The 18,580-nt window shown below is 34.5% G+C and overlaps 1 protein-coding gene across 1 annotated transcript; it reads left to right on the forward strand.

The window, feature by feature from the left end:
- The first annotated feature begins 3,426 nt into the window (after positions 1 to 3,426).
- Positions 3,427 to 16,262, forward strand: LOC132551768 (AP-3 complex subunit mu-1-like). Its single transcript, XM_060215907.1, has 13 exons — positions 3,427 to 3,521; positions 6,015 to 6,093; positions 6,461 to 6,566; positions 7,218 to 7,330; positions 8,259 to 8,383; positions 9,196 to 9,355; positions 10,731 to 10,844; positions 11,291 to 11,364; positions 11,515 to 11,620; positions 11,948 to 12,106; positions 12,466 to 12,516; positions 12,760 to 12,828; positions 13,522 to 16,262. Exons 1-13 carry the CDS (start codon positions 3,487 to 3,489, stop codon positions 13,585 to 13,587), a joined length of 1,257 nt encoding a protein of 418 aa, XP_060071890.1. The 5' UTR covers positions 3,427 to 3,486; the 3' UTR covers positions 13,588 to 16,262.
- Positions 16,263 to 18,580: the final 2,318 nt, after the last annotated feature.

Below are 18,580 nucleotides of genomic sequence, written 5' to 3' on the forward strand. Positions count from 1 at the left end.
GGACCCTCTCTGGGAAATATCTCTTTAGATGCATTTCCTACTAGAAATTGAATAGAAGGTTGTGAGGAAGAAAGTAGATCAACATGCACAAACTAACTTGAACAAATTGAATCAATGGTGAACAGATTATAAACCTGGATTTGACGCCTCAGAATATCGGTAGTACATTAAGGTTAACACCTACAGGGGTTTAATGTGAGTGCACTGGGTTACAACGATACGGTCACTTACGGAGGTGATTACCACGTTTGACGTTGCATAAACACGACAGGCCACCCCACATCCACAAAAGTCAGATATTAGACTTTGCAAGCTGAACTGACCATATTCAAAAAGAGTCATATCCTCAGTGAAAAAAATTGTATCAACATTATCTTGGACATGAGGACAAGAAAAGTGGCGCGCCTTTCACATTTCTTTGTGGCATTCCACTCTTCATGTACTGCGACTACTTGTAGCCTGTCTTCCAAGAAATCTTAATTCCATAGTCATTTCGTGATGCTATGACAATTTACTGCTGTGTTAATGGTTAAATTTCCTTTTGTGAGTCCGTACTAATGACTTGTGTAGCAAGTTTTCACTTCCGGGTGTTTTATGATATTTTCTCAATACATTACCATAGGACCAGGCAGTACTAATTCTTATTGAAATGTATTATTCCTTTGTATATCTTTTGTACAATCATCGAGATTGCAAGTGGTAGACACTATTGGTGAACCTACATGTCATGATTTAATTCTTTCAAAGCTTGGCACAGTCCGGAACATACATGCGTATAATGATACAAAAATTACGAAACTTGTCGAATTTTGGAGGCCATCTCCCTGTCTAGATTTTGACATTTCTTTCGATCACTTTGGATTTTCCTCAGTCACCTCCTAGGTTTAAGATTTAGGCCCTCAGCATCACTGACGAGCTTTAGCAGGACGAAACGGCTGTATTATACTGTTATAATTCATTATTTGACTTTATCGACTCTATCTTATTCTCAATTCGTACCAAAAATTGCTATTTACCTGTGTGTCTTTTATATAATATTATAGGTCAGCAGTTTTCTGCCAACTTCCCTTGTCTAACATTACTATTACCATCTTTTCATTGTGTTAGTGGCTTTCCATCTTTTATAAATCTAAATTGTTATCCTTGGATGTTTGTTTTAGTAACAAATACTTTGATGTGAATTCTCTTGAAGTTTCTTTCTGGTTACTTCTGTGAATTATGAATTATTCAATTCGTTTTCGTAGTTTCCGGTGTTTAATGGTGGCATAACTTTAAACGTCTTCGTCACTAAGAAAGTTGATTTCCTCTTTATCACCAGCAAACCCGCCGATCCTGTTTTTATTGGTGTAATAGTAAGTATTAATGAAACTTATCCTGCCACCACTGGGGTTCGCACTAGCAGTCTCTAACCGGACATCTTCGAGTAAGGGAAATTCACACTACCAAATGCTTGTAAGGCGTCCTGTTCCGTAAACTTAAGTCGGCTTCGACACCAAAGTCAACAATCACCAAGCTTTCATGTCTCCAAAGAAGCATCTTAGTCGCCTATAGCTTTGCCGTTGGAGTGGTCAAGGGCACCAAAGGAATATTGAAAAACACTCCTGGGGTTCGCACTAGTGACTTTTCAGTCTCCAGCCGGACACTCTAAACTCGACTAAAGGGAAATTTCCATTAAGGCGACCTGTTGTGTTAACTTCTACACTACTGATTCACGTTATTCTCATATTTAAAAATCCGCCTCAAACTCGGCACTTGAAGTCGAGCTTTCAAGTATTATGCCAAATCAAAAGTATTAACCCATCGTTTGGCGAAGTACGCTTACCATTTTTAGTTACTTCCAAGCTTGTCAGAGCTTAGTCCGAAAAGTGTTTGTCATTTTTTAGATAGTCGATAAATTTGTCAGAAACCTTCGAACTAATCAGATTTTTCCCACAAACACTGCAATGATTGATTTTATAGATATGACTTTAAAACAGCAAGTCCTTCTGCATCAGTTATCAAGCTGGACTAGCACCAGATACAGACATCATAAGGGACCCCAAGAATAGACAGACTTCTTTACTTCTCTTGAGAAGAATGTTCCTTGTTTTACCTAGAACTAACGAAGCAAACGTTTTGTTGTACCCGTGTCGATGTCTTGTCACGTGTGAGTCGGGACATGTCGTATGTTTAGGAAGTCCGAAATCTCTCTAAACTTGAGGTTGTAAATCTACCATTCCCGTCAATCCCGCGAGAATTAAGATTTTGGTAGGTTTACAAGGACAAGTCTAAAAAGATTCCGCATCGGGGTGGCCATTGTAAAATTCTGGAAAGTAAAGTTTTCGTCGGAAATGATTGAAAATAATAGGTCTACTTGCTTTGACACAAATGCAAGTTAGTAGGAAAATGTTTCATCTTTCCATCAAAGTAGGATTTACAACTATCGCGCAGTTGTAAGCTATTTAAAACATTGTCTGAACACCGACCGTTGCAGAAGTCGCTAGTTTCTTTCATACAGGGAAGAATTCTGCGACAAAGACAAAATTAAAATAGCGGACTAATTAAATCTAGAGTCAGAACCTTTCAGACTAATGTTTTGGTTGTTGAGTTATGAAATGACCACAGTGGATTCGGACAAAGGATTCATAAGGAAGAGTATATTTTCGGTATCTAAACGATGGTAAGTGTGTAATATGACGTAATTGGTATATAACACAATATGATATGATATATAACTGAAATGAAACAACAATTTCATCTGTTACGAAAATTTACATCGGCTCTTATAAGAGTTGATTCCACATAATACCACGATATTTACATACACGATTTCATGTCCATGATTATCTGAAATACAAGGTAGCCATTTGATTAAAAATACATATTGTGAGTCTAAGGCTCCTTCAGTCTTTTAACGTCGAATCAAGCTTTCTTCTTCTTTTATTCTTATGCCACCGGATCGAAAGATCGTGGACTTTTTTTCTACCTGTTTGATTGTCTGTCTGTCTGTTTGTCTGCTGTCAACTTTAACCTTACCCATAGCTATTGCACCGTAAAAGGTAGGCTTTTTTTCCATATTTGGAAGACCTTTCTGTTGGTACCAATTTTTTTTATCTTGTGATTTTAATTTTGTTGCAGTCATAATATTGTCATTCTATGTTAATCTCAGGATTAATATGATAGCGACAAATTGTATCCGAGTTATCTCCTCTCTATATTCTAACGAAGTATGCATGTCATGGCCTACACTTTGATAAGATATAATCAACAACGCGATGATGCATTACATTAAGTCACGGTTGCATAATCATCTCATCATATGATATGTTATTTTATTATTTTTCAAAGTCCGGAACATGTTTAGAATATTTGTTGGTTAGAAAGGTTTATTTTTAAGCGCTCAGACGACTTAGATGAATACAAACTTCCGGTTCTTCGTGGCCCTTCCTCCCCGACAGTTTTTATGATATTTCTGGTAGAAAATTTCACACACTTCTTATTTTCATCATGATACACAGCCTTTTCATCATAAACAGTAGTGGGTAAGTGTCCTCAAATACATCAGATAATAATTAATGTAGTTTTTAGTATGTCACCATTTGGCTATAAATGTTGATATGCTAGCTCCCGCACTCGATGAAACTCGTGATCAGTGTAGTTGGGAATGATGCTCTCGCAATCTTCCTCGACATTTAATGCTTGTTGCAGTTGCCTTCTACAATTTTTAATTTCGATAATATCAAGCCTGAATAAACTAAACAAACGTAGCATTATTATTATCTAAGAAGAGTTTAAGAGTTACCGGAATGAAAGACGGCACCGATACAATACACAATATCTGTGTATATAATTTCATTTGAAACGCAAGCAAATCAAAGTAGGAACCATTGATGCAATTCTGATGTTATATTAAAAATTTAATTCAGAAGACGTTACGTTACTACCTACTATATACGACGATATTGAAGGAAATTCAATCTAGTCCTTACATAGACCTTCAAATGTCTTCGGACCAGAAGTGATGCCATATCAATAACATATGAAAGAAAACAATCACCGCTCTTGACTTTCTTAGACGGAACTTATTAATGTAGACCACTTCTGAGTATGATATGGGAACCTTTTTCCCAAAGTGACATACATATAGAAACATGATTGAGATGGTCCAATGTTAAGCCACTAGATTCATTAATGGGGTCTATCAATTGGTTGAGGGCCAGGTTGGTGCCAGCCTTCCCTCCAAACCAATTCAAAACAAATCTTAATTACCAGCTACAAATGACTTTGTTACCCAAAACATTTTGAAAAAATTGCTACCAGCAATATAAAGTGTTTTGACATTTGGCCATATGATACAGATGCAACATGGTGTATTGTACATCATTTATATTTCCTTGTAAATATTTGTTCCCTAAGGTTTTATTGATATAATGCGATATTGATATTTTCTGTCAGATGACAGCCACATGATCTAATGTACAATGTATGTTATCACTACATGTATATCAATGATATTAATTATCATTAATTGTTATAATCATATTATATTCTACAGATAGGTTCAGTATATATTACCAACAAGTACATAATTTAGATGAAAGATTTAAAAGTTTTTTCATGGAATAATACAAACTGCGTCGACGAATAAAATTTCAGTGATCAGTTCAAATCAATTTCTTTGTAATTGATCTGGCAGTTTTAGATCTGACAGCATGGTGTTCATCTCAGTGAGATTTAGCGTATAGCAAAGAAGGAGGATGTGATTTTGTTTTGTCTACCTTACTTAGGAGGAATGCCTTTTGTCTGTATCTGAAATAAAGAAGAATCAGACAGAAACACTTCATTTCAAATTAACATATGTTTGTATTATCTACTCGGGCAAGACTATTTCTCCACTGAAGTATTGTTTTTGGTTTTTGAATAATCCAAAGACAAAGTTCAGTCACTGATTTGAATTCCCATATTACTGTAGACTTCGAAGAATTTAATTTGGATTCCTGTGGAGTCTGAGAGTGTATCTGTTACAACTTTAATAAGCAAAAAAAGACATTGGCCATATGCAGCATTAATAGTGCTTGGTCCCATTATTTATTGTATGTGGTAAGCATGCCCAGGTATTCATATATCTACCTACTTTGGGTCCTAGGGAAGGTGCGAAATAGCATCGCCCTGTGCTTTCATGGCCACTGTAAGGAATCTACCTAAAATGATTCTAGATGTTGACAGGGCAATAAACCAAATAATCGAATCAACATGAGTAAAAGTACCGGTAAAAATGGCATTTCATTCATTATTTTGTCTGCATTACTACACTTATACACTTATACATGTATACATTGTTTCTTCAACTTGGACTGAGTGATCAGTTGATGATTGGTTCTTCAACAGAACTCAATACCAAAATAATTTTTTTTTCTTACATTTATTAAGATATTTCCATTCCATAGGAAATGCATTGAAATAAAAGTCTTCATAATTTTTAGTTGGTAACATACTCTCAGTTCTAACCTTTTTCGTAAATACTTTAATAGTCAATATTAGCATCATTAAGCAAAGTTTTCTCACAACTCAACATTTTACCTGCAATTGATTGAATTAAAGTTGAGTATAGATCGTAACAAAGCAATAAATCAATGACCATTGCTTCAAGGCAGATAACTCTAGCAGAAAATGACACATTGTCTCACTCTCACACAAAGGGGTATTTCTGATTCTTGCAATCAAAGTCATTAATCTAGCAGAAAATGACACATTGTCTCACTCTCACACAAGGGGGTATTTCTGATTCTTGCAATCAAAGTCATTTCAGAACTTTTATGACTGTTTTAGACTTGGAAGTTGATATCTCTTCAATGTTTTCCATATTATTGATTTTTAGGCACTCTGTATACAGAGGATATCTGTTGATACACCTACAATTATTAACTTATATAATCAAAATTTATAACTATCACTTATAGTCTAAATGCAATAAAAATCTGTAAAGCTTGCAGTTATAATTCTGTACGCTGATTGAAATTTTGTTGCTTTTTCAGAGATGTTTTCATGGAAAAGCACTGGAAAAGTGTTATTCACAAATCCATATGTGACTACTTTTTTGAAGTTCAGGGAAAGGTTGGTATACAATGTACTACAAATTGTACATGTATATTTATTTCTTGATAATTATTATATGCTGGCTTATATAATTCACAGGTAAACATACATAATCCATAGGGATTTTGAGTATATTGTGAGTGTATTTTTGTAAGTATGTATCTGTGTATATCCTGCAATGCAATATATATATACTGTACATTATTAAGTATTATAATATTGCAGATATCAGAAGCTGCCACCTCCCAAATAACTTCCTTTGTGTATGATTCTTTGTTGTCAATAAATATAGTGACCAAAATTGTATTTCTTGTAACTCATTGCTTATTCGTTAAAGTCGGGATTAATACCTTTTACCCTAATTAAGACAATTTGTTGTTGGTAGGCTGCCTCTGCTGATGATGTTCCTCCAGTGATCTCAACTCCTCATCACTACCTCATCAACATCTACAGAAACCAGCTGTACTATGTGGCTGTCGTTACTACAGAAGGTATAACATGTAACATCGTTAGAATTGATTGAGAATACAGATCATCCTGAATGGGACCTTAGGGAGCTTATACATATATAGATAAACAAAACATATGTAAATTGGTTAATTGTCTCTATACATCTAGCTATATTTTGTTATTTCAACCAGAATTTTACAATAGTGTCTGCATAAACTTGGATTTACCTTTGTTCTATTAGTGATTAGTCAGATGCCAGCAGAAACAGTCTTTTTATCTGTGAAACAGGATGAAAAATAACTGAACTTTATATCAATTATAACTCCTTATAGCAAATGACAAGTATGAACGTATCTGAAAGTGACGAACTTATATATGTAACACCAGTCAGAGTAATGTTGGAGAAGGTCTATAATATATAAACTTGTTTGTGATCGAGTACCTCTTATGTTTGTATTTCAGTGCCTCCAATGTTTGTGATTGAGTACCTCTTATGCTTGTATTTCAGTGCCTCCAATGTTTGTGATAGAGTACCTCTTATGCTTGTATTTCAGTGCCTCCAATGTTTGTGATAGAGTACCTCATATGCTTGTATTTCAGTGCCTCCAATGTTTGTGATAGAGTACCTCTTATGCTTGTATTTCAGTGCCTCCAATGTTTGTGATAGAGTACCTCTTATGCTTGTATTTCAGTGCCTCCAATGTTTGTGATTGAGTTCCTACATCGGATCTTTGACACATTTGAGGATTATTTCAATGAATGTACAGAGAGTATTCTGAAGGAGCATTATGTTATTGTTTATGAGGTATGTGTTCATGAATGCCATGTTCTGTCATTATCTGTGGATTTTGTAGTGTATATTAAGTCTCTATAACTCTGACAGTGGTAATTATCATTCAGTCTGATTTGGCCTTTAACTGGTAATTAGATTACCTGAGTTGTGATTGCTTTTTGTCTGTTGTGTGTGTCATTTGACTCTCTAAGGAACCAGCGGGACCAAAAATGGGTCAAAATGACTGAAATTTCAAAGATGTCTACTGTTCCTGGATGGAAGATTTTGTATAGGAAAATTGAAACCTTGAGTGTAATTTCTGTTAATTCACACTTGGTGATAAGCATTAGCATAGGACAGCAGTTAATGTATACACAATTTACATTTGCATTATGTGTACAATATAGTTTAAATTATATTGCTTTATTTTAAAGCAAAATCATTTCTATGACATGTTACCAGGAGCATTGTGACTCAGGTGGGCCTCTTGTTTGTAAAGAAGAGCTCAGCTGATTTTGTACATTAGCTCCTTGTTAGCCCGCCATCTATTAGATGGTGGGTTATTCAAATCGCCCTGCGTCTGTGGTCCGTCCGTCCGTAAACAATTCTTTTTACCGCTATTTCTGGAAAAGTACTGCATAGGACAGCAGTTAATGTATCAAATTTCATATACAGGTTCCCCTATAGTTTAAATTATATTGCATTTAAACCTTTTTTGAACATGTTACCAGGAGCATTTCAAGATGGCCGACAGGTGGCCATCTTGGATTTTTTGAAACTTAAAATCAAACATTTTCAAGCTCAATTTTGTTTATAATTCTAAGATTCTAGAGACAGAGACCAGTCTCCACATTCATTATAAATATAAGAGTGGTGTTAAAGCAAACAAAGTATTAAACAAACTACTGTTGTTGTCTCACACTCAGCTTGATTCCTATTCACAAATTTTATATACTTTCAGCTACTTGATGAAATGCTGGATAATGGCTTCCCGTTAGCAGTGGAGCTCAACATTCTGAAGGAGTTGATTAAACCACCAAATTTCCTCAGGACCATCACGGACACTGTTACAGGCAAAAACACCAGGTTCGATATCTGTAGCTGTCACACTTCACTATATAATGCTTATGTGTTGAAAATTAATGGAGTACCAGTTCATGTATTTTCCTTAGTTAGACCTTTAGGTTTCTTCAACCTCTATCACTCTAAATCCTTTTTATACACCCTCCTTTGTATGACGGGACGTATTATGGTCTGGTGTTGTCTGTCCGTACGTCCATCCGTCTGTTCGTCCGTCGTAAACTTTCCTTGTCCGGGCCATAACTTTGTGAGTCCTTGGTCTATTGTCACCATACTTTGTACACATATATCTCAAGGTGATGGAGTGTCGCATATAAAAATTGCCTGCCTTGCATGCATAGTTTGAGTTATTCCTCTTTAGTTGATTTTTACTATATAGTGAATGTAAATCATAAGTTCACATACTATATTAGCAAATGGTGGTATGACATGGCTAAAACTTCCCCAAATGATATTCAGATTATTCCAAGACAACTTGGTTATTCAGTCAAATGCTGCTTCTCCATCGAAGACTGTGACGGGCATATATTGTGCCTCAATTAGGCCCTTGTTTAAAGTGGTTGTCTAAAGGCTGAAACCATAGGTATTAGTTTTGTCTTTTAATGGACTTGTTCTAGATACTAATTTTTAATCCTTGCTACGTGTACCAAGAATATGCATGATGGAAGAATTTCAGTACAATGTGATTGGAGAAAATATAGCAAAATTGCTTTTAATCAAAGGGAGAATTCTAGAGATAAAAGCCAACAACATGAACTGGAAACAAAAGGCGTTTGAATCAAATAAAATTTTATGAGTAACACTACATTTATTTTCAGTGTGAGTGGTATTTTACCTACTGGTCAGTTATCCAACATTCCTTGGAGACGGACAGGTGTCAAGTACACTAATAATGAGGCCTACTTTGATGTGATAGAAGAGATAGATGCTATTATAGATAAATCTGGAACAACTGTGACAGGAGAGATTCAGGGATATGTAAGTATATAGATATAAAACTATAACAGGAGAGATTCAGGGATATGTAAGTATATAGATGTAAAACTATAACAGGAGAGATTCAGGGATATGTAAGTATATAGATGTAAAACTATAACAGGAGAGATTCAGGGATATGTAAGTATATAGATGTAAAACTATAACAGGAGAGATTCAGGGATATGTAAGTATATAGATATAAAACTATAACAGGAGAGATTCAGGGATATGTAAGTATATAGATGTAAAACTATAACAGGAGAGATTCAGGGATATGTAAGTATATAGATATGAAACTATAACAGGAGAGATTCAGGGATATGTAAGTATATAGATATAAAACTATAACAGGAGAGATTCAGGGATATGTAAGTATATAGATATAAAACTATAACAGGAGAGATTCAGGGATATGTAAGTATATAGATATAAAACTATAACAGGAGAGATTCAGGGATATGTAAGTATATAGATATAAAACTATAACAGGAGAGAGATATGTAAGTATATAGATATAAAACTATAACAGGAGAGATTCAGGGATATGTAAGTATATAGATATAAAACTATAACAGGAGAGATTCAGGGATATGTAAGTATATAGATGTAAAACTATAACAGGAGAGATTCAGGGATATGTAAGTATATAGATGTAAAACTATAACAGGAGAGATTCAGGGATATGTAAGTATATAGATGTAAAACTATAACAGGAGAGATCAGGGATATGTAAGTATATAGATATAAAACTATAACAGGAGAGATTCAGGGATATGTAAGTATATAGATATAAAACTATAACAGGAGAGATTCAGGGATATGTAAGTATATAGATGTAAAACTATAACAGGAGAGATTCATTTTTATGTATGATAAATGTATAAATCAGAAACAAAGTATAACAGGAGAGATGAAATGTTATGTATGGTTAGTGTATGAATAGCCAAAATCAGAAACAAAGTATAACAGGAGAGGTGAAATGTCATGTATGGTTAGTGTATGAATAGCCAAAATCAGAAACAAAGTATGACAGGAGAGGTGAAAGGTTATGTATGTGTAATAATGTACATATCTAACACTACTATTGAAAATAGAGTCATATATTAAAAACTGGTACTAATGATATATTGTAAAAGAACTAGTGAACATTTATAAAAGGAAGGATACAAGGGTCCGTATTGCTGAACTAGCTATTGGTCCTTTTTTTCCACAAAAATGTCTATCATTTGATTTTGGAAAATCTACATGTGTATATTAAAAGATGAAAACTGCTATAATACAAAGAATTTTGATAATTGTTTTGTCTTGATGACACCTTAAACTGGATCAACATTTGGAGTAACTGCTGTGTAATGTAGTCTATCTTACTTTACAGATTGACTGTCTGATCAAACTGACTGGAATGCCTGATCTCACCTTGTCCTTTATCAACTCTCGTCTCCTTGACGATGTCAGTTTCCATCCCTGTGTGCGCTTTAAACGGTGGGAGGTATGATTTATAATGAAAGTAATAATAATAAGAAATAATAAAAGTCTCTCTGACCTGTTGCTGACTCTGATTCTATAATTACATTTACCTCACTTTCTTGATTAACAATTTTTTTCAATAGCCGAGAAGCGGTAGTCCCTGGGTCCCATTAATTGTATGTTGTAAATATGTTTCCATTGTTGCTTTCCATATAAGACATTAGGAAGTACCTTGTATCTTGAACTGTATGAATACATCATGGTTAGGAAAAAGGAAGGATTAAGTGATGTCACATCAATAACAATAGTTTTTGTGAAGTAACTTCCCTCCTGATGATGGCTTGAACATTAAAAACAAAATAGTATTCATGTACTTTTTTTTTTGTCAGCAAAGAAAATCAATGAAAAAAGCGAGAATTATATTTAAAGTGAATTTCAATGACTTCATTGTATGATATTATTTAACAGAGTGAGAGAATCCTGTCCTTTGTACCACCTGATGGAAACTTTAGACTCATATCCTACCACATAACATCTAACAAGTAAGTTTTACTTTTTACTCTTTACCAAGGGCGTACTTGATATAATGTTATTGATGTCACCACAAAACCAAAGCATCTATTGATACCATTTTGTATCCTAGTATTCCATTCCAATTTGAATTGTATTTGATGTTTTCTCGACTGTTTCAGCCTCGTAGCAATACCGATTTACCTAAAGCACAGTATTATGTTCCGAGAGGGGTCCTCCGGCAGGTTTGAAGTATCAGTTGGACCAAAGACCACAATGGGAAAAACGGTAGGTTATCCTGAGTATTGTTAGCCTTTCTACATCAGACTCCTTGTATTTAAGATTGTCTACTTTATATCAGCCAATTAAATATCATGTTTTTTTGTTGCCTACCAACATGCTTGCCATTCACTTAAATTACTTCTTTACAGTTCTTGATAAAAGCAGGGTGTCTTTGTATAATGCTAGCCTCTTAGCTAGAGATTCTCTTTTCAAGTATTAATCTATGTGGAATATTTCCCGTGTGGAAACAGACGATATGAGTTTGTATCTCTAGCAGGAATCTTTTGGATTTCTTTGCTCTTCATGATTAATTATAGAAAAATTTGTTTTCAGGTTGAAAATGTAGTTATGGAAGTTCCCTTTCCTAAAACAGTTCTTAATGCAACCTTGACCCCAACTCAAGGAAAATACACCTTTGACCCTGTCTCCAAGGTGATGACCTGGGATATAGGACGGATAGATACCACTAGATTACCCAGCATTAAAGGAACAGTAAGTACTATAAGTCATGCGATGGTATAAAAACCAAACCACTTGGTAACTCATGAAACCTTCAGCAGTTCAATGTTTAACTTAGTACCTTTAGTAATAAAGGTATACAACAGCACAGGCTTACATTTAGTGGTTAATAGTAACTGTGAAAGAAAAAAGGTTGTGTACATATATCTCATTAGTCCACCAACAGCTAAAATTTATGCAATATTTGAAATTTGTAATGGTGACACCAGATTAGATGGTCAGCAGTAGAAGCATTGTGGTCATACTTGACTACTTGGAGAAGTGGGACAAAAATGTAGAAATTTAAACAAAAATATTGTAGAGAACATTACAACATTTGATGTTTTGTTTAGGTAACCTTACAAACGGGAGCACCTGTACCGGAATCAAACCCTACCATTAATGTAAGTAGAGACCTAACATATACACTACACACATGTATAAGACAAAGATATTAGATAGTGTCTGATTGGGATTTAATTGTAAATACCGATTAAACAGGTACACTGATGTGTGGAGACTACATTACGTTAACAATAACACCCATGAGTGGTGTATCATGTTCATATTGTTGCTATTTTGTTTTCGAAGGGCCTTCAGTGTTCATTGTTTCTCACCTCTTGTCTATTCTGTTTGGTTTTTTACAGATGTACTTCACCATCAGTCAGCTGGCTCTATCTGGCATCAAAGTCAACAGACTTGACATGTATGGAGAGGTAAGTTTGAAAAATGATGTATTGCAGTCTTGATCTTATATATATATATAAGAACACATCCTATTTCTGTTTTTTTTTTTAAGTAATTTGTTGTTTGGATATGTATAGGTTATCCCCCCCTTAGAATTGAGTTTTGTGGTTTTTTTCCTGGATGCATAGATCCTTTTAAGATTCCTATCAATGTTAACAAAGTTTCTGATGAAAATGTACAGATATCCTTGCGATAAATCTTTTTGAAGACTTCAGAATATAAGCAGTTTTAAGTTTCCTCAGTAATTAAACCCTCATATTTACCATTGTCCACATTGTGAGTTGGCATTTAATGTTTACTTTTTCTCTTCATCTGTAAATCAGTAAAACATCTTTGTTAGGTTTTAGTTCCATTGTTCTATCACTAAAAACCCACGATTATCAATTTTAAGATAAAGGTTTATCCTAGGAAGTCACCAGTACATCAAAATCATCTAGGTCATTGACTAATATATTCCATTTAGGAGAGGACTTGTGTAGGTTATGCTTGCTGTCCAATCCTTTTGTCATAATGACATTAACATTTCATGAAATTAAAAATGAATACATGCATATTCCATTTCACTGACAGGAAGATCTATTTGAATCAAAATGTGACTGTACAAGTATTCTCTAGATTTAAACTTTCAAATTGATCCCCATTTTCCTTGTCTTTTCTCTCAGAAATACAAACCATTCAAGGGAGTGAAATATATAACCAAAGCTGGAAAATTCCAAGTACGGACATAGTGGTTGTAGAGACACAAGTTGGCTGCTGCTATGTGTGGAAAAGAGATTGGTAAAGAGTTGTCCAGGAAATGTTATTCAGACTAAGATGGGGTAACTTGTTTGGAGGTGTTCTGTGATATATCAGTGTGACCTAGTGATGTGTCTCCATGCTGAACTCATGTGGATGTACAAAAGACTACTCAGTTTCTCTGGTGCTCCATCGTGGTGAGTTGACAGAAACAAGATACAGTCAACTGTCAACTGTAATAGTAGCACTGGAATCTGGCTCAGGACCGTCTACCTTTTGGGCGAGAACATATGGATAAAACATCATACATATGTAACTCTAAATGCCATAATTCTGTACTGAGGAGTATGTTTTCTGTAGCACATATCCTGTTAAATACATATATATCTCTGTTATTATTCTGAAAATATGTGATTAAAACATAGACAAGTTATGTGGGGTAATGCATGGTAAAAATGTTCTATTTGATGAAAAGAGTGAATTTTAAATTTTTGAATCATTACAACAAGTTCAGGATAGAGCAATTAGTTTATTTCATAAAATGTACTGCTTAAAAAAGTGCATTTTTTTCATCAGGATCATCTTTTTACTTATTTGTGGGTATTAAAATAGATAGGACCCATTTAAATTTCATCCACAATATTAAGTACTACTGAAGAAGCCATTGCTCATGTCTCCATTTCTCAAAGGATATTTCAACAGTCACAATTGTTGGCACAGAATGTTCGTGTTTAAAAGCATCAATTGTTATCAAATCTTGTTCAGTCTACTGGTGTTTGACTGATAAATCAGCTATCATGAAATTATAACTTTATATCAGTGCACTCTTCGTGAAAAATTAGATATCCTATTATATTAAAAATGGAAAAAGTTGAATTAGTCAAAGTTTAATTCTCTTGTTCAACTTGAAAATCCTGACCATTTTGAACCACAAATTAAACAGACTATGTGGTATCTAGAATATATTGATTTTATTTTAGCTTTAAATGTCATATTCATTTACTGTTGAATCATATATTTTTGTAGGGCTCAAATTTTGTGGTTTTTCAAAAGAATCCTAATTCAGAAGCAAATGATTTCATAGATAAACAGTAATTACAAGATCCACTTCTTCAATGAATTAATTTTAATTGTTTATCTTTTTGTGGATTAATGAATTTGTGGATAAAGATTTCCCATGAAGTCAACAGAAATGCAGCCACCACCAAAAATAATCACTTTACAGTAACATTAAAACAGTTCTACTCTTAAAGTTTATTATATATTGCCGTATACTTTGTGACCACTTAACTGACCAATGGTGTTGTTATTATTAATTTGTTGTTGTGTTTATATAAGATATTTCAAAGCATGAAGAAGTGATGAGTGTTGAGGATGAGAGAGAAATGAGTGGGATAATAGCAGCATCAATTAGTGCTTGTTTTAATGCTCTGGTAACATTTTTATTTTGAGAGTTGTGTTATTGTATTATAAAAGATGTAAGGAAGTATTGTAAACCCCTGTGCTCTCATGATAAACATGCAATATTTTGTTGTACAGTATTTATATCCTACCATGTTTTGTTTAAGTATCAAGAGGTCACGACCTTTTAAACTGCCATTGCTATCTTCCATCAGGTTCATCATCAGTGTTTACAGTTCATCAGATTCAACATGTGGTTTGTCTCTGCATTATGTGCATCCTATGGTGCATATTTTCCAACTATTTTCAAGTCTAAGTGAAATAAGTTACATGTATATGTAGCAAAACATGTCAGAGAAATTATGATAAATTATAATATGATGACCATGTGCTAAGTCAGGTGTGTTATCAGGGTTGGACTTGTCCCGTACTCGTACTGGCCAAAAGCAAGATTTGGGGAATTATCGCTAACTAGTCTGTTATACTTCAATAATTAGCTATCAAAACATATATTTCTCCCCTTTTCCAGTACCCAGGAATATTTTCCCATGAAAGGTAATTGCATTGACATTTCTGAATCACAGGATCAGTATAATGAAACAGATATAACAGAATGTGCTGCCATATAACGAAGTATAACAATGTTGTTTGACAAATATATTATAATAGTTAACTCACACAAACAGAAATATTACATTTGTCCAGATTGTCGAGAATTTCATCATATATCTAAATAGTATTATAATAGCAACAAGGAACCTTAAGTATCATCACAATTTCATGTTTCAAACGAAATAAACAGATAAAATGATACCTGAATCATCAACAAAATTATGGCCTGAATAAAATCCAGAGACATACACTGGGAAGTTATATGTTCTAAATGTGGGTGTGTCACAACAGCAGTTGTTATGTACACAATAAACAGAGTATAAGCTGAGAAATCAACACAATTATTGTTAAATGTGTCAATCATGTATGGTTTCCATGAAAATATTACATCATATTTCTCTAATGTCAGAAGCAATTTGAATTTATATTTGTGCATTCATAGGATATTTTCTGAAAGGTAGGGATTTAATTTCCATTTTCTAGGGCGAGATGTAAGACATACAATACACTGATAGGAATCAGTTTTATGACCTGTCAGTAGACAAATGTATGTGATTACTTTAGATGTTGTTCTCATTGTGTTTTTATCCAGGAATCGGCTTGCATACCGTGGTTGATTTCTCCACATTAAAAAGCATCATCTCAGTAAAGACTACTTTGTGTTATTTATCTAAAATAGTGTTTCCTCAACAGGACATATTTCCACTGATGACATCTCATACTGTTTTAGGACTAGAAATATGTCCACTGGTGACATCTCATACTGTTTTAGGACCAGAAATATGTCCACTGGTGACATCTCATACTGTTTTAGGACCAGAAATATGTCCACTGGTGACATCTCATACTGTTTTAGGACCACAAATATGTCCACTGGTGACATCTCATACAGTTTTAGGACCACAAATATGTCCACTGGTGACATCTCATACTGTTTTAGGACCACAAATATGTCCACTGGTGACATCTCATACAGTTTTAGGACCACAAATATGTCCACTGGTGACATCTCATACAGTTTTAGGACCAGAAATATGTCCACTGGTGACATCTCATACTGTTTTAGGACCAGAAATATTTCCACTGATGACATCTCATACTGTTTTAGGACCAGAAATATGTCCACTGGTGACATCTCATACTGTTTTAGGACCAGAAATATGTCCACTGGTGACATCATCTCATACTGTTTTAGGACCCAAAAGATGTCCACTGGTAACATCTCATACTTTTTTAGGACCAGAAATATGTCCACTGGTGACATCTCATACTGTTTTAGGACCAGAAATATGTCCACTGGTGACATCTCATACTGTTTTAGGACCAGAAATATGTCCACTGATGACATCTCATACTGTTTTAGGACCAGAAATATGTCCACTGATGACATCTCATACTGTTTTAGGACCAGAAATATGTCCACTGGTGACATCATCTCATACTGTTTTAGGACCAGAAATATTTCCACTGGTGACATCTCATACAGTTTTAGGACCAGAAATATGTCCACTGGTGACATCTCATACTGTTTTAGGACCTGAAATATGTCCACTGGTGACATCTCATACTGTTTTAGGACCCAAAAGATGTCCACTGGTGACATCTCATACTGTTTTAGGACCAGAAATATGTCCACTGATGACATCTCATACTGTTTTAGGACCAGAAATATGTATGTTCACTAGAACCAGAAATATTTCCACTGGTGACATCTCATACAGTTTTAGGACCAGAAATATGTCCACTGATGACATCTCATACTGTTTTAGGACTAGAAATATGTCCACTGGTGACATCTCATACTGTTTTAGGACTAGAAATATGTCCACTGGTGACATCTCATACTGTTTTACGACCCAAAAGATGTCCACTGGTGACATCTCATACTGTTTTATGACCCAAAAGATGTCCACTGATGACATCTCATACAGTTTTAGGACCAGAAATATGTCCACTGATGACATCTCATACTGTTTTAGGACCAGAAATATGTCCACTGGTGACATCTCATACTGTTTTAGGACCCAAAAGATGTCCACTGGTGACATCTCATACTGTTTTACGACCCAAAAGATGTCCACTGGTGACATCTCATACAGTTTTAGGACCCAAAAGATGTCCACTGATGACATCTCATACAGTTTTAGGACCCAAAAGATGTCCACCGATGACATCTCATACAGTTTTAGGACCCAAAAGATGTCCACCGATGACATCTCATACAGTTTTAGGACCCAAAAGATGTCCACTGATGACATTTTACGCCCAATTTTAGGATAAATTTTTACTGGCAACATCAAAATTTTCATTTTCACTTTGATAATGTACCAGTATTACCTTCTTGCAAATATATCAGATATTTTAGCACAAACATTACTGAATGTAAGTAACCAATCCAACAATAACCTTCAGTTTTTCCTGTTTTAACCCTTGGACAGGTTGATACATGACTATTTAAGTTTTTACTCAAATTAACCACACAACAAAATATTTATTAGATGATTTATTTATTTGACAAAATGGTCACAGAATTTGATAAAATTTCATGGACTCTATTTTACATACAACAAATTTACTAATGGGACTTCATAACCAGGTTTCAGTCTACTGTGGTGTAGAAAAATGCATGACAGTTGTCTGTGGACGGAGTTTGGGAGAAATCAATAGAAAAATATTTAAACACTACTTTGTAAAGGAATATTTACTGTTGGATTTCCTGGTAATTTAGGACAGAGAGATGTCTCCAAGATTACTACAACTATTGTCATGTAAACCATCAAGCTAGAGACTTACTACAACTATTGTCAGGTACCCCAAGCTGGAGTCTTACTACAACTATTGTCAGGTACCCCAAGCTAGAGTCTTACTACAACTATTGTCAGGTACTCCATCAAGCTAGAGACTTACTACAACTATTGTCATGTAAACCATCAAGCTAGAGACTTACTACAACTATTGTCAGGTACTCCATCA

Source organism: Ylistrum balloti, unplaced genomic scaffold, assembly GCF_031769215.1.
Source record: "Ylistrum balloti isolate Yb309-2 unplaced genomic scaffold, AGI_CSIRO_Ybal_v1 Utg370214, whole genome shotgun sequence".
Lineage (NCBI taxonomy): Eukaryota > Metazoa > Mollusca > Bivalvia > Pectinida > Pectinidae > Ylistrum > Ylistrum balloti.

Bases quoted from the DNA above. Each gene is read 5' to 3' on its own strand.
- LOC132551768 (XM_060215907.1), top strand. From the start codon at position 3,487: ATGATACACAGCCTTTTCATCATAAACAGTAGTGG. The intron at 11,365-11,514 runs GTAAGTTTTACT...CGACTGTTTCAG, and splicing joins TACCACATAACATCTAACAA to CCTCGTAGCAATACCGATTT. The intron at 11,621-11,947 runs GTAGGTTATCCT...ATTTGTTTTCAG, and splicing joins AGACCACAATGGGAAAAACG to GTTGAAAATGTAGTTATGGA.